Genomic DNA, 21684 nt, shown 5'->3' with positions numbered 1-21684 from the left:
GAGATTCCAGCTGTTCCTCAGTCTCCAGGGAGTTAACGTGGGTGGTTGAGAGAGGGAAACCCAGTATTGAGGGAGGATGGCTGGAGTGCCTTCCATGCGGGCAGGGTAAGATTGTTTTTCTCAAGGATGTAGGTTGCCAGCATGATCAGAGGAATGAATCCCTACAAAGGCCTTCCCAGATGTGACTTCCATCCACTGCATGTCTGCTGGGAGCAGAGACAGAATCCTAAAGAGGTGTTTACAATGTCTGGCCAGGCTTTCAAAGGCAGTGGAGTTGTTTGCATGTGGCTTTGTAGGGAGACATAAGTAAAATAACTTTGAGCTCAGCAGGATAGAAACTACAAATGGAGAATGAAAGGAAAAACTCATTCAAATCCTTCTCGTGCTGCATAGTATGGTAGTAGCACGGTAGTAATAGTTATAGCAGTAACAGTAGTAATAGTAATAATACTAGAAGTTGTGCTAGTAGTGGTATAATAACAACACTTACAGTGATAAGTAATGGCTAACATTTAGGAGGTGACTGTAATCATCCAAGCAAGAGATGATGGTGGCTTGGTCAGGGTGCTGACCAGTAGAGGGGGAAGGGAGTGGATAGATTCTAGAACTATTTAGAAGGCTAAAATGGATGGGAGTTGTTGAGGGGTTGGTTGTGGGGGATAAAGAATCTCTCTGATGTCCCGGAGAGCTCCCACCTATGGCTTATCCAGCACAGATGGATGGTACCTCCCAGCACGGAGATGGGAACCACTGGAGATGACCAGGTCTGGCCAGAGCAGGGAGAGGTGGAAGGTCATGAGTTCTAGCACCTTCCATTTGTTCCCTTCTGTCACTTCCTGCACTCTTCTGGAGCTATCTTTAACAGTGGCACGGATGCTTTGGCACAGAGCTTCTATTCCACTGGCCATAAAGGTGGCCATGATAGGTCTCTCACGTCAGGACCTCAGCATGAGCTGTTCTCTCTGCCTGCAAGACCCTGCTTCCCCTTCTTTGCCTGGCTAACACCTACTCATCCTTCTGGTCTTGACTTAGAAGTCATACACTCTGGGTCAGGTGTCTCTTCTATGTACTCCCAGGGTCCCCTATACCCTGCCAATGTCCCATGTTATGACATTTATTGCACTCGACTGCAATGGCTCATTAAATTGGCAGCACCCCCCACTGGACCATGACTCCATGGAGCAGAGATGACATTTGTCTAGTTTGTCACTGCAGCTCTGGTTCTTGCTGCCTGGCCTGGCACATAGGGGATACTCCATGAACATGTGTTGGGTGAATGAATGATTCATAATGGCCAAGAGGCAGGATAGTCAAGCAGCAAAGGACATGGTTTGGAAGCCACACAGCCTGAATTTGACTACTGGCTCCAGCTTTCTAGCTCTGTGATCTTAGTTAACCTCTGTGTGCCTCAGTTTCCTCATCTGTAAAATAGTGATATATTGCTGGCACCTAGTAAGTGCTCATTGAACATTCGTTTTCAGTATTAGTCCTTCAGAGTTCTCTGTGACTTCTTTCCTGGACTTAGCACATTTAATCATAATTCACAGCTATCCTCACCAGCCTGAGTTCCTCCAGGCCAATGAGATGTGGGCCCTGCCTCCTCTCTGACTTTATCTCCTAGCACTCACCTTCACTCCTACCTCCAGCACATACTAGTCGAATGTATAAACACCCCGCCTCGAGGTCACTGCCCACTTGTCTGCTCTCTGCATGAGCATCATCAGCGTTGGCTCATCTTCCCTCCCTTGCTTGGCGTTTGCATCGGGGTGTGCCTGCTGCCTCTCCCTTACAGGTGCCGAGAAACTGGTGCTTGCCCGATGCTTGGACACACCTCTGCCCAGGCAGGTAGACACTGCCCAGAAACACCCGAGACAGATGTGAACCTGATCAGTGAGGTCTGATCAGGGGTGGGCCACCATGGGGCAGCCTGGGACTCTGCCCCCCTCACCTACAGGCCGATTTGTTTACAGAGTGTAGACAAGTGGGAGAACCGAAGCTGTTCAAGACAAAGGGAACCATAAGGGCAAAGGCCCTGAGGCAAGAACAAGCTTGGCATTTTTGAGAGGCAGAAACCTGAAATTAGGGGAAAATATTCTGTGCTTCAAAACTTTCTAATTTCAACCTTTCTGTTTTCCCACGATTTGCCAAAAATGATGAGTTTGAGTTGTGATAGGAAGGCCCAGAAATTCAACTAAATTGACCCAGCCTCAGGTTTGAGGGTTGGATCCTTCTTGTGGTGCAAACTGCTGGTGACTCGGGGCAGATTCCAGGAATAGGAATTCCTCTGCAGTCCCAGGAGAGATGATTTTCTAGTCCACTCCAGACCCTGCCTAAAGTTCCACCTTCATTCTCTCCTCCAGCCCCCTGCCTCGGGAAAACAGTCCCCCACGAAGAATGGCAGCCCCTCCAAGTGTCCCCGCTTCCTCAAGGTCAAGAACTGGGAGACTGACGTGGTTCTCACTGATACCCTCCACCTTAAGAGCACGTTGGTGAGTATCCCAGCAGCGTGTAGACCAGGGTCTCGACCTCAGCACTATCTATCCACATATGGAGCCGGGTAAGTCTTTGTCATGGCAGACTGTCCTGTGCAGTAAAGGATGTTTAGCATCACCCCTGGCCTATGCTCACTAGATGTCAGTACCACTCCCCCACACACAAGTTGTGACAACCAAAAATGTCTCCAGATATTGCCTAACATCCCCTGGGCAGGAAATTCATCCCTATTTGAGAAACACCGGTGTAGACTCCATTATGTAAATGCTTTTTATTTGTGTTCCTGGTCCCCGCAAAAATCTAAGTGAATACGTTCTCTTTGTCTCATAGTCTGACCGCTGAGGGAGTATTGAATGAATGCTTCCTTGATTTCACAGTGTGTCCTCTAAATTCTTATATTTTAACAGTCAACAAATCAACATATTGCTTTAAATTTTTGTTGAAAATGGGCCTCTTGGAGGAATGTCATGCAGGTTCAAAGAGTGTCTTTTATCTGAAATGCTGGGGACCAGAAGTGTTTCAGATTTTGGATTTTTTCAAATTTTGAAATACTTGCAGAATACATGCCAGTTGAGCATCCCTAATCCGAAATATGAAATCAAGAATGCTCCACTAAGCATTTTCTTTGAGTGTCATATCAGCACTCAAGAAGTTTCATATTTTGGAGATTTTTAGATTTTGGATTTTTGGGTTAGGGATGCTCAACCTGTACCTGTTAGCTATTGCAGCATAACAAACTGCCCCAAAACTTAGTGGCTAAAAATTAACTATTATTTTTCAAAAATCTACAGATTGGGGGCTGGCTGGTTAGCTCAGTTGGTTACAGCACAGCCTCACAACACTTGCAACACCAAGGTCAAGGATTCGGTTCCCCATACCAGCCAGCTGCCAAAAAAAAACTGGACTGGACTCAGTTGATCTTAGTGGGGCTTGCTCTTACCTTTGCAGTTGTCTGAGGGGTCAGCCAAGGGAAGCCTGGTCTAGGATGACCCTAACCAGGGCCATAACCTAACTCTGTTTTTTGTGATCTCTCCTCTTCCAGCAAGCTAGCTTGGGCTTGTTCACACATGATTGCAAGGTTCCTGGAGGCCCAGGCTCAGAACTTGCACAGGGTCACCTCTGCCACCTTCAATGGGCTAAACCCAGCCCAGAATCAAGGAGCAAGGCAATAGGGAGTTACTATAAAAGCATGTTGCAAAGAGTTCGAATACAGGGAGGGGGAGAATTGGGGCTGCTTTTTGCAATCTACCATTGATGGGTTCAAATGAGTTACTATAGCCACTCTATTAGTTCCTTCTCAATCACATGGAATCAGAAAATATTTCAGAATTTAGTGCCAATGAGTCTGATTCCTAGTCCAAAAATTCTGATCCCCCAATTAAGCAGAGCAAACACTTTCGGAACCTTAAAATGCTACTTATTGCTTTTTACCTCGTCTGATGATCACCTCCAACAATGATTTGAAGCTTGTAATTGAGAAATCCTCTCTGGAAATTAAGGACCAGGTGAACTTTACCATGAATATCAGATCCAGGTCCACAGCCCAACACCTGCCACACTCGGGTAAATCCAAGCAATAGCCCAAATCTCTCTCAATCTTCCAGGAAACAGGATGCACCGAGCACATCTGTGTGGGGTCTATTATGCACCTTCCTCAGCATATACGAAGGCCTGAAGATGTCCGCACAAAAGAACAGCTCTTCCCTCTCGCCAAAGAGTTTATCGATCAGTACTACTCATCAATTAAAAGGTAAGTGTATGTCGACTCTGGGAAGACTGGGTAAGTTATGGAATAGGAACAAAGACATCAGCTCCAATTTTGCAGGCATTTGAACCAAGGCTGAGCATATGGCCTCTACCCCGCCATACACAGAGGTCAAAAACCGGCAGCCTGGGGGCCACATCTGGCCGCAGCAGTGTTTTTGTTTGGCCTGCAAAGTGTTGCTTAAAATTTGAAACACTTCAAGCAATTCCATGCCTAGGGATGTACCCTAGAGAAACTCACACCTGTTCACAAGAAGGCATGCATAAGAATGTGCATGGAAACATTGTTTATAGTAGGAAAAAAATTACAATTAAAAAACCAACAGGAAACCACCTCAATTCCATCAACAGGAGAGTGGATAAATAAGTCATGGTGTATTCCAGGAATGGAATACTATACAACTGTAAAAAATGAAGGGGTTAGAGCTCTGCACATTCATGGGGATGAAGGTCACAAATGACTTTAAGCAAAAGAAAGTAAGGACAAGTTGTAGATGGATACCTCCTGTACAGCAACACTTATATAAACTTTTTAAACACACAGAATAATATTGTACATGGTTTAAGGATAGATACACATGTGGCAAGCGTATAAACGAATATGAGAATGGTAAATGCCAGATCGGTAAATGCAGTCACTTCTGGGGAGACAGTAGACTGTGACAGGGAAGTCATCCCCAAGGGACTATATTTCTTGGGCTTAGAGCATAGATGTTCATTATATTATTCTGTATACCTTTTCATAAGCCTAAAATTTTCCGTAATAATTTGTTCTTAATTTCTAAAATTGAAATCATTGCCAACATTTAAAAATTGAAAGAGTTTTCTTTAAAAATCAGATTTCCAGTTTCTCTTCGAAGAAGATCTGGTAGCTCTGTGCCCCCATTCCTATCAGGCGACAATTGGCTGGAGCAGTTATGGCGGCCCACTTTGGACAAAGCCTGGGCTCACCTGTTTGCTGCAGTCCCCACCCGGCCAGTTTGGTCATGTGTACACTGCTGGGCTTTTGTGGGCATTTGGGTTTGCAGTCTCTGCTTTATGCTGAGGACTTTCTGTGGCTTCTGGCCTCCTGTAATGGCTCACCCCTTCCACCAGCCTCTAATTCAGAAGAGAGGGTGATGCTCCCATGTCCCTTTCTTCCTCACTCAGATTTGGCTCCAAAGCCCACATGGACAGGCTGGAAGAGGTGAACAAAGAGATTGACACCACCAGCACCTACCAGCTCAAGGACACGGAGCTCATCTACGGGGCCAAGCATGCCTGGCGGAATGCCTCCCGCTGTGTTGGCAGGATCCAGTGGTCCAAGCTGCAGGTAGGTAGCGAGGCTCAGGTACTTGAAGAGTGCATTGGTGAGGGGAGGACGGGAGAAGAGTGGATGGAGCTTTAACAAGGGTCAGCTCCTACCAAGGGCACGTGATAGCCGTGGTGACTTATGAGATGGTGATCATGGGACCCCAAATTCTCAGATTATGGCCACATCTGGACTATATTTATGTCTTATTTAGCCAACACAGTGTTTTATAAAAAATGAATTTGCATATTTCCTGGTAGGACTTTTACTCTCCAGTTTACCGCAGACCCTACCACTCCCTTTTGCCTTACACCTACTTTCTTTGTTTATTTATGTTATCTGCCCTACTCCTTGAAGGTATTACTTTCTGTGTACTCGGGTATGATTTTATTCTAGGGAGTAGTTTAAAGTTGGAAGCAGATTAGTTATCAAGGTCAGGGAGGTTTTGCTTTGATTTTTGTTTGTTTTGTTTTTTTTATTCCTAACCCCTAGTAACCTAACAGGAAATGTAACCAGCGCATTAAGTCTGTCCTTTTCATCATCCCTTTCCTGCATTCACACGCATTCCATGCCTACTATTAAGCATTTTTTTCTGGTCTGATTGACCTTGGTTATTAGGATAGAAAAAGAATATATAAAACCCAGCCTGGGAGTCAGTAGTGAGGTACTCGTTCCTGCAATGCAGCAGCAGCTGGAGCGGGCTCTGTGTTCTCCTCAAATGGGAAGACTGCACTGGGGAAGCTGGAAAGGGGAAGAGGAGGCAATCAAACACTCACTCAACAAACAATCGTTCAACATCCTGTAATGCACATCTTCTAGGTGTTTGATGCTCGAGACTGTACCACGGCTCATGGGATGTTCAACTACATCTGCAACCACGTCAAGTATGCCACCAACAAAGGGAACCTCAGGTGAGCTGATCAGCTGGGCATGGGGAGTGGGGGCTGCGGAGAGTCTAATGTCCCCACACCACTGAGCCTTGGCTCTGGCGTTGGCTCACCTGCTGGGGAAATGCTCCCCCGCTTGGGGAGATGAGCCAAGCTGGGAGAGGTGAATTTATATCTTCTTTCTACTCCTCCATGTTCCTTCTCTTCTGGGAGAAGCAGACTCCCATGCAGTTTGCAAAAAAAAAAAAAAAAAAAAAAAAAAAAACCAGCAACAAACATCACGTTCAACCCACAGGTTGATATCACCCACAGAGAGGGCAGGAAGAAATATTTTAGATTCCCAGAAACAGGAAAATCCCATCACTACTGGTGACCTGCTTTTGCCTAGTCCTGCTCTGTTGCCTGGAGCTGCCCCAGAATCTCCTTTGGTTTAAAAGGCAATTTCTCTTCTTGCTGCTATGGGGACTGCTCCTTCAGGTTCCACCAAGCCAAGCCACGCCTTGACTCTTCTTGCACCAACACAAAGAACAAAACCACAGGGAGCAGGCCAAGGCAGCAAGGCATCAGTGTGGGCTGGTGGCTTCTATTCCAGCAAGACTCAGCTGGGAGAAAAGCTGCTGGAAGGGCACAGTTGGAGCCCTGCAGACAGCCGGCTGCACTTGTAAATCCTGCTTACCCATTGCTGTCCTAGTGTCTGTTCCCAGCTGCTGAGAACCAACCCCATCTTGGAGCCACATGAGGCTACTGCAGGGATATTCCCACAAGCCCCCGGGCTACAATGAGCTCATCCAGAAGTGGCTAGTTTGCATGAAGCATGGGTTTTCTTGGATGTGTCTCTTCCTTGAGAAGGAAACAGGGTTTGCCAGTGGACTGAGTCCATCAGTAGGAAAAAGACCTGTAATCTAAGCCCAGGCCTGCATAAGGAATTGGTATTTAGATCTCTTTCCTAAGAGACCTCACCCCTCAGAGAATTATGACAGAACCCTCCCATGTATACTGACAGAAGGACTGGTCAAGGTTAGGCCTTCAAGGAGCTTATGGGCTATGCTGGTGGTTTTCAAGTGGTGCTTTAGGAGGGGGTCACTCCAGGCCTGGCAGTGCACCTCCAGTTTTTTCAATCATCTTTTGGGGGGTCATCATGAGATCTTCTATTAGAGAAAATATTCAGCTGATTTTTTTTTTTTTAAGTTTTAAGCCACATGTCTGGAAACAAGGAGAGAGCCAGAAGAGAATGTATACCATGTATAGGAATAATGTATACATAAGAGGAGAAAGGCAGCAAGAGAGAAGAAGGGAAGGACAGAGATGTGTAATTCTAACAGTGCAGGACATTCCAGCTGCCCTTCAGTGAGATCGTGCTCAGGCTAAGCAGGAGACAGGCAGCATGAGTGTGTTCTGTTTCCTCTGTTGGTCTCGGTTCCTGAACATAGAGTCAGCAGCACACCCCACTTGCTGTGTGTGATTCTGATGTTTCTAAACATGCTTTTTAAAAATATGCATTACACAAACACCCTTTATCTGGTGCTCAATCAAAGAAACATCTGTATGTCTTAATGCTGGAGGGAAAAATGTTTGACTCATTCTGTCCAGATTCTAGACTCACCTCCAGGAGTGACGCACCACCCTGCAGTATTAAATGCTGCATTGTCTTGTGTAGAGAGTAAGACCTAAAAAATGTGCTCAGAAAGAAAAAGGCCCTGTGAACTAGGCAAGACAGGAGATGCTGTGTGGAGAAAGTGAATTTGATTCAGACCTTGAATTTGAGCATATGTAGGACAAGAGAGAGAGATTGCAGGCAAGGGGACCAGCAGGGACAAAGTTCAAGGCAGGAACGTGTATGAGAGAGAATCTGTGAGCAATGGTTTGCACCTGAGATGTGATCCCTGTGCTGACACAGGAAACCAGGACAGTGTTTCCCATAGCCTGGGATTTGGACCTGTAGTGGGACCAGTGAGTTCAGGAGGCAGCAGCTCTTGGCATGAGATAGCATTGAACCACATCGTGAAAAAGTTTTTCTCCTGTCCATTTTTTTTTTCTTTTCTTTTCCCGATCCTGACAATGCCAAGGAGAAAGGCTCAGTTTGGTGCTGAGACATCATTAACACCTCTAACACTTGCTGATTTCCCTTGTCACAAAGACACTAGGGCTCCAGCTTGGAGCCTTCAGCCCACAGCAACATCTTTCTTCCTTCATAACAATACAGTCTTCATGGTTGCCTGTTTAGGCAGGTGAGGCCAGTGGCTGGTGACCTACTCTTATGAAAAAATAAATAAACTTTTTTTATTTAAAAGTTTTCTTTTAAATAAACAACTGGGAGTACAAATGCAAGTTGATTTTTTTTTTCATCATAAGTCTATAAACTTTGGTATGGAACAGGGGTGAGCACATTGGGTGAGAATCAAAGATGAGGGCAAGAAAAAGACTGGAACTAGGAATTGGCAGTGCATTATTAAAGGGAATCAGGGAATGTAGAAGAATTCCCTGGGAGACTGGCTCAAGTCAGTATTGTTTAAAAGTCTCCAGCTAGGGAAGCATTCTCCTTCCTTCAGCAAGCTAGCATGGGACCTCCCACCCTCCACCCTTCCTCAGAGTAGTGGTTTAGGTAGAGGAACAGGGCAAGGTCCCTCCCTTCCAAAAGCTATTCCATCGGCCCTGGAGACCTTGGGACAGGTATAATCCACCCTGAGCCTCATGCAGTTGTTGGCCTGGGTGGCATCTTTTCCAGTATGTCCCCAAAGTGCAAGTCCCACCTTGATTCCAGGCATCCCTTCTCTCTCTACCACAGGTCTGCTATCACCATATTTCCACAGAGGACAGACGGCAAGCATGACTTCCGAGTCTGGAACTCCCAGCTCATCCGCTATGCCGGCTACAAGCAGCCTGATGGCTCCACCCTGGGGGACCCAGCCAATGTGGAGTTCACAGAGGTGCGAGCATGTACGCCCCCCACTCCCACCTCCACCCGGGCTCCCGTGCCTCCAAACTGTCTTTATCCACAGACTTTTCTCCATGTAATGTTATCATCAAAGGGAGAGCAGCCAGTGGGGGTAGTTTACTCTTCTCCAGACCTGCTGCTCCATTTGGCTGTTTCCAGTCCTTCTGATGAATTGACAGCTAGTGGGTTGGTCATTTTCAGGCCATTACCTCACCCAACCCTCCTAATGGGAACTATTGTTCCATTTCCCAAATGGGTAGACTGAGTCTCACCAAGGCCAAGTGAGTTATCCAAGGCTACTAAGCGAGTGGAGGGAAAGCTAGAACTACGGGCCAAATCTCCCACCTCCCAGCAGCATCAGAGGAGCTGGTACATGGAAGCCGTGTCTGGCGTCCACCTTTTCTGAGTTGGGTAATATGTCCCATTCCTATCATTCATTCATTTGTTTGCTTATACAACAGCTCTAGCCACCCAAGTGGGCTCTCAGACTGGGCTCGACTCTCAATTACTGGTAGCCCAAGTCAATTTATAAAAGCTACCAGGAAAGTGAACACCACCATTTCCCCATCCAGGGTTCCTTCCAGGTGGTACTGCAGACAGATGGTGCAGGTAAGACATGGTAGTGTATACACACTAGGCCCACAGGAGATACACAGCAGACCCCATGCCTAGAATGATCTCAGGCCTAGTACCGCCCAACTCATCCCCAGCTGAGCCTCACCTTTGTCCTTTCCTCAAATCCCCTCAAACTCCACCATGGTATCCCCTCCAAGAAAGGGCCGGCAAGGCTCGGGGTTAAAGCCCTCCCTCAACACTGCTGCCTGCATCTGCGTGAGGCTTTCCTTATTAAAATGTTATTACCCTGAGGGAGGGGGCTGTAACCACAGCGACCAGGAGTCACACCTGTGCCATTTTAGACTCAGCCAGACTCTGCTCCAGTTGGCTGAGCGCTAACCGTGTGCTTGGCTGACCTTGTCCTCGTGGTTACCAGAACATAAACACCATAGCCTCTTCCCCGCATCTGTGTCCAGAAACCTCGCTGACCGGGACATGTTCCCCAACCCGTGATTTAGTGCTTCCTCTTTCTACTAACAACATAAAGAATCATCCCAAACCTAACCACATAATTATACCTTCTGAAATGCTCTCGGATCCTGTACTGTCCAATAGGGCAGCCGCTGACCACACATGGCTCTTGAGCACTTCAGATTTGGCTAGTCCCAACTGAGATGTGCCACAAGTGAAAATGCACACTAAAAAAAGAGTGGGAAAGAGCTCACTGATCACTTTCATATTAATTACATGCTGAACTGATAATAACATGGATATAGTAGGCTAATACATTTATACATAGATTAATGGATTTATTGGACTAATAAGTATATTATATATTTAGGTATATTCATATTAATGTTTTTCTTAATGATTTATTATTAATAAATTAATGTTGATAGTTAATGGATCTAATTATGTTATATATTACATATATTCGTTATATTTATTGAACTAATAAATGTTACATATTATATAACATGTCAAATATATAATTAGAATCTATTGATAGTAATATCTTAATAAATTAATATTAATTTAAAAGATATTCTTGAATTTAAACTATGTTATTTAAGGTGAATATATTCTTAAAATTATTTTCACCTCTTTTTTTTTTAATGGGGCTACTAGAAAATTTTAATTACTTACGTGGCTCACATCATATTTCTGTTGGACAACTGATCTAACAAGTGCATTTCATGCAGTAATTCCAATACATCTGCTTTCATCAAATTCAGTGGATTTTCTTTGTGTCTTATGGGACCTAATACAAACACTTATGGAGCGAGCACACTGCAGATGCAGCAAGTAATCAGATTCAGCCCTTGCCCTTTCCAGTGGGCATGGAAGCCTGGAAAACATAACAAAGCCCAGTGCTGGAGGAAAGGTTTTCCCTTTCTCGTGGTGTCATGAGAAGTTTTATTAATTACATGGTAATGTCAGGGAGAACTTTATAAAGGAGGTGGTGTGTCCCAAGAGCCTCTAGGGGAAGTGACTGCTGGGGGCTTGCATTTGGAACACTGCCCACCCCACCCCCCACTTTCCACATAACAGTCATGTTTGTAGGGTCTGGGGCACAGTGACATGACATGGCTGGGTCTGGTTGCAGATTTGCATACAGCAGGGCTGGAAACCCCCCAGAGGCCGCTTCGATATCCTGCCACTCCTGCTCCAGGCCAACGGCAACGACCCTGAGCTCTTCCAGATCCCTCCAGAGCTGGTGTTGGAAGTGCCCATCCGGCACCCCAAGTAAGAGGAGCTGTGTGGGGTGGGGGAGGGCGAGTGGGTTTGCCCGGTGCCCCTCTCCGCTCATCCGCTATTCCCTAGCTCTCTCTCTAGCCCAGACAGAAGCTGAAAGGGGGTCTTGGTTCCTGTCCTCACTGTCCTCCTGTCCTCACTGCGGGGCTTACGCAGAGTGGGCTCCCTCAAGAATCAATAAGTCCTCCTTGACCAGCCCGGTGACTACCATCTTTTCTAAATCATACTCTCCCGTCCTCACCCCACTCCTAAGCATCAGCAAGAACCTGCTCTTTCTCCAGACCCAAAGGCTGGAAAAACAGAGGCACTTACTGTCTTATTGTGGGCAGGAATATTCAACAGAGGGAACTGTTCAGAACTCTATGGGACCTGGTATGGATCAAGTTCAAAAGGGATTTGGAGCCGGGAAGGAGGTGCAAGGACTGAGGCCAGCGGCACAAGCAGCATTTGCACTGTGCGAGGGAAGGAAATACACAGAGAGGCACTAGACCCAGGGGTTGCTAAAACACTCCATAGCAATCAAGATAAAGAATATGTGAATACCATGTTTTTTTAAAATCAAAGTGAATTTTTTTTTAATTCGTGATGAGAAATATATCAACATTTTAAGTAAAGACAGGATCCAGCTCAGGACTGAGGCTTAGGGTGAGACAAGCGAGGTGAGTCATACAAGTATAGGGTGGAATCCTGTCTTGATATTTTGTTCATCAGATATTGCACATATATATATATATTAGTAGTTTTGATTTTTTTTTAAATGTTGCGTTAATTTAAAATATTTCATAAGTAAAGAAATAATAGCATTGATCTTGTTCACTGAGTTTTTGGTGTAAACCCTCCCTTAAATTTTGCACCCAAGGCTAATGCCTCACTTGCCTTACCCTAGTCCCAGCCCTGGAGTGGGAACAGGTGTCCAAGTGTCCTGAGGCTGCTGACACACTTTCTAGATATGTGGGAACCCACCCAGTCTCCTTGGTGGAACTTAGCCTACATTCATTCATTGGCTCGTTCAATACAGTTTAGTGTTCCCACTGCCATTCCCAGCATTGTGCTAGCTTTGGGGGCTGACTTCGTCCCTGCCCTAATGGTGCTTATGATCTCAAGGAGGAGAAGATCTTACATACACAGTTACTCAAATAACTACTTCATTCCAATAAAGTGTTGCAAAGGAAATTTTATGGCACCAAGAAGCATGAAATCTCCAGACCCAACTGGGCGTCAGGAAAGGCTTCCCAGAGTAAGCAACATTTTAGCTGAGAATTAAAGCATGGATAAGCTCTGGAAGCACAGATGTAAGGGAGAAGATTCCAGGAGGAAGGAATCTTCCCCTGCAAATGCCCTGGGGTAGGAAGGAGCTCAGAGGGCTGAGGGAGAGCAAGGTCTCCATACTTTCTCCTGGACTCACTTTCAGGTTGGGTTTGGGAAGATAAATAGCAGCTCAAGGTGATGGTTCCTGGGCCTGGACATCAATCACAAGAGGAACATGTTAAAAATGCATATTCTCAAGCCCCAGCTGCAGAAACCATGTTTCAACAGACCTGAAGCGGGGCCCGGGAATCAGGTTCAGTCTCAGTCACTCCCTGGCATTTCAGCATCCCCAGACTAAGAAGGTCCCACCCAGGCGTCTGCCCACGAGACACCTGCCACCTGGTGAGCTAGGCCGTGTTACTCTCTGCAGGTTTGAGTGGTTCAAGGACCTGGGGCTGAAGTGGTATGGCCTCCCCGCTGTGTCCAACATGCTTCTGGAGATTGGCGGCCTGGAATTCAGCGCCTGTCCCTTCAGCGGCTGGTACATGGGAACAGAGATCGGTGTCCGTGACTACTGTGACAACTCGCGCTACAACATCCTGGAGGTAAGGTCCCTCCCTGGTGGCCCAGGCTCAGCAGTCCTTCCCCACAGCTGAGCTTTGGAGCTTGGAGTGTGGAAGGGGTTAGAAGAGAACTGCAGTCCTGGTAAAGCCCCTGGAAATTGCAGAGGCATCCGTGTCTTAAGCAGTGATGTTGTCAACAGCAAACGCACACATAGCACATACCGTGTGCTAACACTGTTCAGAGCACTTGGCATGTATTACATGCTCACTGTCTCCTCACCGTAACATTGAGGTGTGATCATCCCCCTTTTACAGATGAGGAAACTGAGGACTTTTGGGGGGCTGAAGTGACAAGCTCAAGGTCACAAAGCCAGCGAGTGGCAGGGCCAGGATGTGAGCCCAGCCTCTTTTATGGTCCACGTTCATAACCACTCTGCTACACTGCCTCTCGGTGTTAAACCTTGTTAGAAGAGTCTGAGAATCACCCACAAACCTGAGACATATTTAGTCTCTTTTCTGAAAAAACAAGGATGGGGGGTTGGTAGTGTTTCCCACTCTAAGCATTTCTCAGTAGAGGGTCCAGTCCCCTCCCTGGCTGAGTCATCCTCATCAACTAAAGAGCACTGGAGGGATGCTTCCTGAAGCTCAACTTTGATGCAAGCATCAGGATTGCTGTTTTTGTAAGCAAATGGTGTCCCTAACAACAGTCTGCTGCTGTTGGTCTTGTTTCAAAAGACAGCACCGAGAAACAGAGAAGTTGAGTGCTGAGCCTTGTCACAGTATATAAGGCGTGAAGCCAAGATTAAAACTCGGAACCAAGGTTTGTGTTGTTAAGATCCACTGGTGTCACCCTGGAAAACAGACGCAGCGTCCTCAGCCTTGCCACACATTGAAGTTACCTGGGGAGCTTTTTGATTCCTGGGCCCCATTCCCCAGGTTTCTGATGTCACTGGGCTGAGGGAGGGCTTGGGCATCAGCATTTTGCAAAGTTCCCCAGAAGATTCTACTGGGCAGCCACTAATCCATACAAATTTCTGGCAGGGAAGGAAAAGATATTTCAGGCAGTTTCCATACATCTGGTTCAAGTTGCATTTGGGGATTTATTTGTCACATAGGTTTTTTTTTTTTAATTTCTATTCTTTAAACCAAAGTAATGCTGCAGAATAACAATAGCAGCATGACTAACTATACACACTTTCTGCTTTCATAAACTAACCCAAGTTTTATACATACTTGTGTAAAGCAACAGCCAATTTCTTAATTTCTGCAAATGTGTCACTGATAAAAACCCCAAGCAGAACCTAACACCTCAGCCTCGAAGAGTGAATTAATAAGTCCTCTTTCTGATCTCTGCTTACATTTCAGTTGCAAAGAATAGTCACCGAGGAAGTTAAATGAGACTCTCTGCCACCCTAACCCTCCAATTCCAACTGTCATGATGTACAAGTGTTGACAGCTGGGGCAAGGAAACAATTTACCCAAACCTGAGAAGTTGCTGCATTCTAGCCCCGTAATGAGACCTGGGTTCCCACCAGTGACTGGATTGACAGAGGAAGCAAAAAGCGGGACTTTAATTAGTGGATCTGTTGTTGGGTCTTCCCTACTGCTGACATCAGCTCCTGCTTCTGCTTTAGCTGAAACATAAATATCATGAGTTGTTTTTTGGCAAGTAATTTTGCCAAAAGCATTGGCTTGTTAGGGTACAGCTCCCAGGTCTTGGACATTTGGCATCTCCCTGGGCTCCAACGCTGAGGCCAACTGGTTCTGTAAACCTTGGATAAGCCTAGGTAATTCACTGAGCCTCAGTTTCCCCATCTGTCCATCAGGTGTCCTTGTGAGCTCAAAGCACCCATGGTCTAGATTCTAAGTATTGACCACTTCAGGAATGGAACAGGATGGATGGGAGTTTCCATACATGTGCCTACTACAAAGCAGATGGTGTCACTCCCAGACCCACATCTCTGCTTAAAATGCTCTATAGACACCCCCCCATCACATCTGGAATAAAATCCTGACTCCTTGGCACATCCTTCAAGGTCCTGCATCATCGGGTTCTGCCACTCTCTCCCACCAGCACTTTTTCTCACCACCATCCGAGCACTCTGGCCTTCTTTCTGCATCTCAGATGCCCCAAGCCTTATCCTACCCTGGGAACTTTGCATGTGATGTTCTCTCTGCCTAGAACATTCCCTCCCCACATCTGTAAATGTCTTGCTTCTTCTCATCACTTAGGTCTCATCTGAGTGCCGTCTCCTCAGTGGGCTTTCCCTGACTACTGCAGCCGAATTAACCCAGCCCCCATATCACTCTTTATCCCATTGCCTTGTCCTGTTTTCTTCCTAGGAATTAGCATTCATCACAACATTGACTCTCTCTCTCCCCCAGTAGATCATAAGCTTAGTGATTAAAGGGCCAGCCAAGTCTCCAGTTTCCTGCTGCTGGTAGGTTCTCAATAAAAAAATCTTTTGAGTGACAGTGAGTTAATCAGCCTGTGAATGAGTTGATTAATTAATTAAGAAATTCATCAATGATGCTAGCCCTGTCCCTCATCGGTCTCAAACCCAGAGGTGCCCCAGCCTGTGAGTCTAAGTTTCCTTCCCCTTTCAGGAAGTGGCCAAGAAGATGAACTTGGACATGAGGAAGACATCATCCCTGTGGAAGGACCAGGCTCTGGTGGAGATCAATATTGCAGTTCTCTACAGCTTCCAGGTAGCACGAGGGCCCGTACCACCAGGGTCATGCTTCAAAAGGGAGCTAAAACCTTTCAGAGTCTTTGTGCGGAGGGTCCAGAAGCCTAGCTACCAGAAACCGCCTTTGGGGGACTCTGTTCACCAGCATGGTCTACTTCTTGTCCTACATGCCTTTCTCTCCAGTGTGGATCTTGGGTGGGGACCCTTTGATGAAGAGATGAACAGATTGGGGGGTGGGGCAGGGGAGTTGTGACGTTTTGCTTATAACTCTTTAGAATTGAGATGACAGGCATCCTCTGTGTCTTGTCATCTCATAGGGACTCAGACTCTCACATAACAGAGACAAACACTCATCATCATTGTAAGTAACATATAGGTCCTTAAATGCATGTGGCTCTGGGGTAAATGGTATAATAGTAGGATGGCTGAAAAGTTGTCACCTAAACCACAACACTTTTGAGAGCTAAGGGTGACACTATTAATCATGCCAGGACAACAGGCATAAACCAGTATTCTCCTGTACAAACCGGGAAACATAGAGAATTGAAGTCACTCTTTATAGCAGAGACAATCTCTGTCCTCCGGAGGCTTGCAGTCTAGACAGCTAGACCTCTAGACACATGAGAAAACACACAGGCAGTAGAATGAACATGTTAAATCAAGCCATGGGTTGTGGATAGATATGAATAGAAACCCTAGGTCCCCATGTCTGGGGTGGGGAGAATGGGTACACTGAGGAATGTCACAGGGAAGAGACAGGTTGAGACAGGGCAAGAGGGAAGAGGCTACCTCCCTCCTCTCTAACCCTGGAGGAAGTGAGGTTTCAGGAGTCATTGAAATGATGGGACATGGCTTGGTGGCCCAGTGGACTAGTACAAAGACCAGCGAGCCAGAGACAGCAGGGATGTCAGTGAGGTGAGTGGTTAAGAAAGAAAGCGCAGGAAGGAGGCAGTTTCCGTGGGCAGGCAGGGAAACATCGCTTGGACAAGGTATGAACTCAGGCCTGCCAACTGTAGCAGGTCCTGGACACTCGGTCCTCCCACATCTGCTGTGATTGACTCATTTTACTTTCAATCAACTCCTCTTTGTAGCTTAAAAATGTGTATTTTGGGCTGGCCCGGTGGCGCACTGGATAGTGCGCCGCTTGGGAAGCGCGGCGGCGCTCCCACCCGAGGGTTCAGATCCCACATACAGACCGGTTCCCGCTCACTGGCTGAGCGAGGCGCGGGAAGCAACACCGAGGGTTGCGATCCCGTTGCTGGTCCCCGGTCCAGTACGGGGGCGTCACTGAGGGTTGCGATCCGTTGCCGGACACGGAAAAAGACAAAAGACAAAAAAAAAAGTGTGTATTTTAAGAGGGTTTTATATCAGCACCACAAATGGAGAGCCAGTATTGGTTGCCATAGAAACAAGGTAATTGTGATATTAAGTAAATAAACAAATAAACACAAGGAAAACAAAATAAAGTTGTTCATTCTAGCTAGATCCTGCCTGAGGTTCTCCTCTATTATTTATTTTTAAAAAAAAAAGAAAGGAGGAAGGAAGATTGGCAAGAAAGGTGTTAAAGACACATTAGCACAAAACAGAGACTTTCTCCTGCATATAATTAGGAAGGCTGAAAAAGAACTGCAAAGAGAATCACTGTTTCACTTCACACTGCTTAAAATCATCTCCAAGAACACCCCTTGGGAAACACTGCTCTATGGGGAAGGGATTTCCAAAATACCCCAACTTCTCTTACCTCCTGACTCCTTGTCCCCTCTTCTCCCACAGAGTGATAAAGTGACCATTGTTGACCATCACTCTGCCACCGAGTCCTTCATTAAGCACATGGAGAATGAATACCGCTGTCGGGGGGGCTGCCCTGCTGACTGGGTGTGGATTGTGCCCCCCATGTCTGGCAGCATCACCCCCGTCTTCCACCAGGAAATGCTCAACTACCGGCTCACCCCTTCCTTCGAATACCAGGTCCTGCCCCCTCCCTGCCTCTTTTCGTGCTGAGTCTTCCACATCTAGTGTGTATGTTATACTTAGACACATCTCAGTTCAGGCTTGCGCTTAGACATGCAACTGCCCAATAGCCACATGTGGCTAGTGGCTGCCATATTGGACAGCACCGGTTTAGCTGAAGACCAGTAGAGACAAAATGAGTAATGAACAGGGGTCACAAAAAGAAAGTTTGAGAGGGACTGAGGACTGAGTGGGAGGGGCTAGCAGGACAGTACAGGGGGGCTGGACCAGCCCCTCTGTGTGCAAAGACCCGTGTGGTCACTATTGGCAGAAACTTCCCTTCAAGGGCTCAGGGTTGGGCAGCCACAAGCCCCAGGGAGCCCTGAGCATCTCCAAGAGGAGCCACATTCCTTCACTGCAGTGACCATTGTCCTGTCTCTCCTTCCCAGCCTGATCCTTGGAACACCCACGTCTGGAAAGGCACCAATGGGACCCCCACAAAGCGGCGGGCCATCGGCTTCAAGAAACTGGCAGAGTGAGTCTTCTGCAGTGGGTGGGTGGGTGGATGGATGTGCCCACAAACTCAGAGAGCCCCCAGAAAGGAGGCTGGGCAGATGCTTGTGCCGTCTCACCTCTCATAGGGTAAGGTTTCTCCATTTTCTCCAACCCCCTGTGCCTTCTTTGCCTCTGAGTCTGGGATGTGAAAGTTGCCACAAATCTCCTTCTCAACCTCCCTTTCCTTGCCTTGCTTTCCTAAATTCTTGTCTTGGAGGCAGTGGTATGTTAGTGAGCCAGCTCTCCTAATGATAATAATAATAATGCATTGATTTGTAATGCTTGCCAATTTCTATGGTGTAAATACTCCTGCTATGGCCAATTTCAAGCTACCAACAGGAAGTCATCAAACCCAGAGTAGAAAGGAGCCAGGGTGGGTTGGCTCCAGCACACAACTGCCTAGAGAGCCCTCTGACCCAACGCTGACTCACTCACTCATTCATTTACTCAGTCATTCATTCCTTTAGCCAACAAATGAGTACCGAATACCTTCCCTGTCTAGGCACTGTTCTAGGCTCCAGGGATGTCATGGTGAGCTAGATGAATGTGGTCCCTGCTCTCAAGGAGCCCATGGCCCTTCATTTGCCAAATCACACAAATACAGTCAACATTGCAGCTGTGGCAGGTGCCATCGAGGAATGGTTCATGGTACCATAAAAGAGACTTCACTGAGTTTGGGAAGTTGGGGAGAGCTTCCTGGAGGATGTGACAATTGAGCTGAGGAATGAGATGACTTAGGCTTAACTAAGCAAAGAGGAGAAGAAAGGGAGTTATGGACCAAAACAACTGAGGAGTAATTTACCTGAAGAACGTTTAGCCAGCCAGGGGACCAGTGACAGGGTGGGGTCAACTGAGATAATTTAGTGGGGATGCCAGCCTTCTCCCCAAAGAAAGAGAACCCCACTGAGCCGCTCAGCAGAGACACCTGCTTGGAACTAACTTTCTGGCAGAAGACACGGGCATGTACTGTCTTTTCTCAGGCCCCTCGAGTCTGGAATCTCTATGAATAGCATCTAGTTGTACAACAGGTGCTATCTGTGCCTTAGACCCCAGAGGCAAGACACTGGTGGGCCTTGCAGGGACTCAAACTGAGGTCGAGGCTCCACTAATACAGCCTGCGGGATCTCTCTCCTCTCTCCTTCCGTCTCTCCTTCCATCTTAATCCTGTCCTCCAGCCAAGCAAAACACATCAGCAGCCATCCTTTTTCTAACAAGAGTACTCAAATATTCTCAGGGAGAGCAACCTTTGGCTTCACCTCGGCTCGATTGTCTTTGGGGGAAGAAGGGAGGGAGAAATTTGAAACATTAATTGCATTATTAAGTTTGGGGTAGAAACAATGGGAGTTAATTATAGCTGTATTTTTATGCTCAGATCATTCAAAGGGAATTCTCCAGGCACCTTTTATTCCTTTCTGTTTCTCCCCCTTCGTTCGGAGTCTTCCTGCAGAGTGGGTGGTTTCCCTGATTTTAAAGAGGGATGAATTTACCACCTATAATCCCCAGGTGGGGGATAATTAGCAATTTGTCTACACTGAGATTCCTAGCTAGAAGAGGGCTGCTCGCTAGGAAGTTGAGCCCAGGTATTCCTGAGGCCCTGGCCTGCCTGCCACCCTGGCCCCCCTGCCCAGTAGTAGGGAAGGAAGGGTTTGGGCTTCGTTTAGTAGGAAAGAGGCTGGGCTTGACATTTAAACTCCCCAGCATCTTTTAAAATTCATAACTTCCTTTTGATAGATATTTATTTAGTGCCTACTAGGTACTGGGCTCTGTACAACACCATGGATAAGCATTGCAGAATAAATCAGACCTGGTCCTTTCCTTTGTGGACCTACAAACCTCTAAAGTCCCTTCTAATTCAATGCCTGGTGACCTATTAGGGATTCATTTCTCTCTCTCTCACACACACACACAAGTATAAGCCCCATGACAGCTGCTTGTCCATAACCAAGTTCCAATGTTCTTCAGCTCCTGTAACAACGCATAGTTAGACACTCAACAAATAATGAATGAATTAATGAACAAAGAAATGGATGAATGATCACCATCTGAGGCAATGCTTGGCAAACCAAGGTTCTCAACACAGGGATCCATCAATCAATTAACAAACTAACAAAACCGACCATTTTAACTTGTGACTAATTGCTCTGGGGCATTTAATAAAGAAGTGCATATGGTATCTAAACTCAGGGGCTTCGGGTGTCTCTGAGGAGACTCCTGAAGCTATCGAAGACCAAGACAGTAAGTTCTCTCCTGTCCTGTTGTATTTCGTGGATCACGGTTCTTGCCCAAAAGTCCCAACCCGCAATCTTCTCTCCATTCTTCATTTCCTATTTTTGTCTCCATCCTCTTTCCCCCCAGAGCTGTCAAATTCTCAGCCAAGCTGATGGGGCAGGCAATGGCCAAGAGGGTCAAGGCAACCATCCTCTATGCCACAGAGACAGGCAAATCGCAGGCCTATGCCAAGACCTTGTGTGAGATCTTCAAACATGCCTTTGATGCCAAGGTGGGTAGGAGGCAGTGCCAGCTCCTCAACCACTTATGGTAAATAAAGATGGGAAGGAGAGGGAGAGAAGTCACTGGAAAAGGACCCAGTGACTGAAAGGGCAGTGGGTAAAAGGACACCTGAAGAGGCCCATCAGCACATAGGCACACATTTGCACAAATTTCAGGGGACTGTGATGCCCCTCCCCCCATGAACTCTCTAGGAAACACAAAACAAACTTCCTATCTCTAGAGCAAAGCATTAGAAGGTTTATAAGAAACCATTCTGAGGTCAGTTTGGTAAGCTCTGCATTAAATACAGCTCAGTGGAATTCATTGCTGTGGGACTTCTCAGAGCCTTTAATCTGTAATCACCAAAAGAGGAGAGGATAGAATATAAGTGTTTCCCAAACATATTTGACCACGGATCACTTATTTTCACTGAACATCTTGGGAGACTGGGCTTCCCTAGATCCTACTTTGAGAAATGTCGTGCAGGTGATGCTAAGATACAGAGCAA

At 46.6% G+C, this 21684-nt stretch overlaps 1 protein-coding gene across 1 annotated transcript in view; it reads left to right on the top strand.

Annotated features, from left to right (window-relative positions):
* The window catches only part of NOS1 (nitric oxide synthase 1 (neuronal)), a 104433-nt gene that overhangs the window by 51198 nt on the left and 31551 nt on the right, over positions 1-21684 (top strand). The window contains exons 4-14 of the mRNA XM_008576437.1: positions 2361-2489; positions 4098-4243; positions 5407-5569; positions 6368-6459; positions 9221-9362; positions 11532-11671; positions 13359-13533; positions 16099-16200; positions 17955-18149; positions 18581-18666; positions 21042-21186. Coding sequence (XP_008574659.1) covers positions 2361-2489; positions 4098-4243; positions 5407-5569; positions 6368-6459; positions 9221-9362; positions 11532-11671; positions 13359-13533; positions 16099-16200; positions 17955-18149; positions 18581-18666; positions 21042-21186 — 1515 coding nt within the window. The remainder of the gene's footprint in view (positions 1-2360; positions 2490-4097; positions 4244-5406; positions 5570-6367; positions 6460-9220; positions 9363-11531; positions 11672-13358; positions 13534-16098; positions 16201-17954; positions 18150-18580; positions 18667-21041; positions 21187-21684) is intronic.

The sequence above is a fragment of the Galeopterus variegatus genome, unplaced genomic scaffold (genome assembly GCF_000696425.1).
Source record: "Galeopterus variegatus unplaced genomic scaffold, G_variegatus-3.0.2 Scaffold1349, whole genome shotgun sequence".
NCBI lineage: Eukaryota > Metazoa > Chordata > Mammalia > Dermoptera > Cynocephalidae > Galeopterus > Galeopterus variegatus.
The sequence above is the reverse complement of the archived record's forward strand: the minus strand, read 5'-3'. Positions and strand labels throughout refer to the sequence as shown.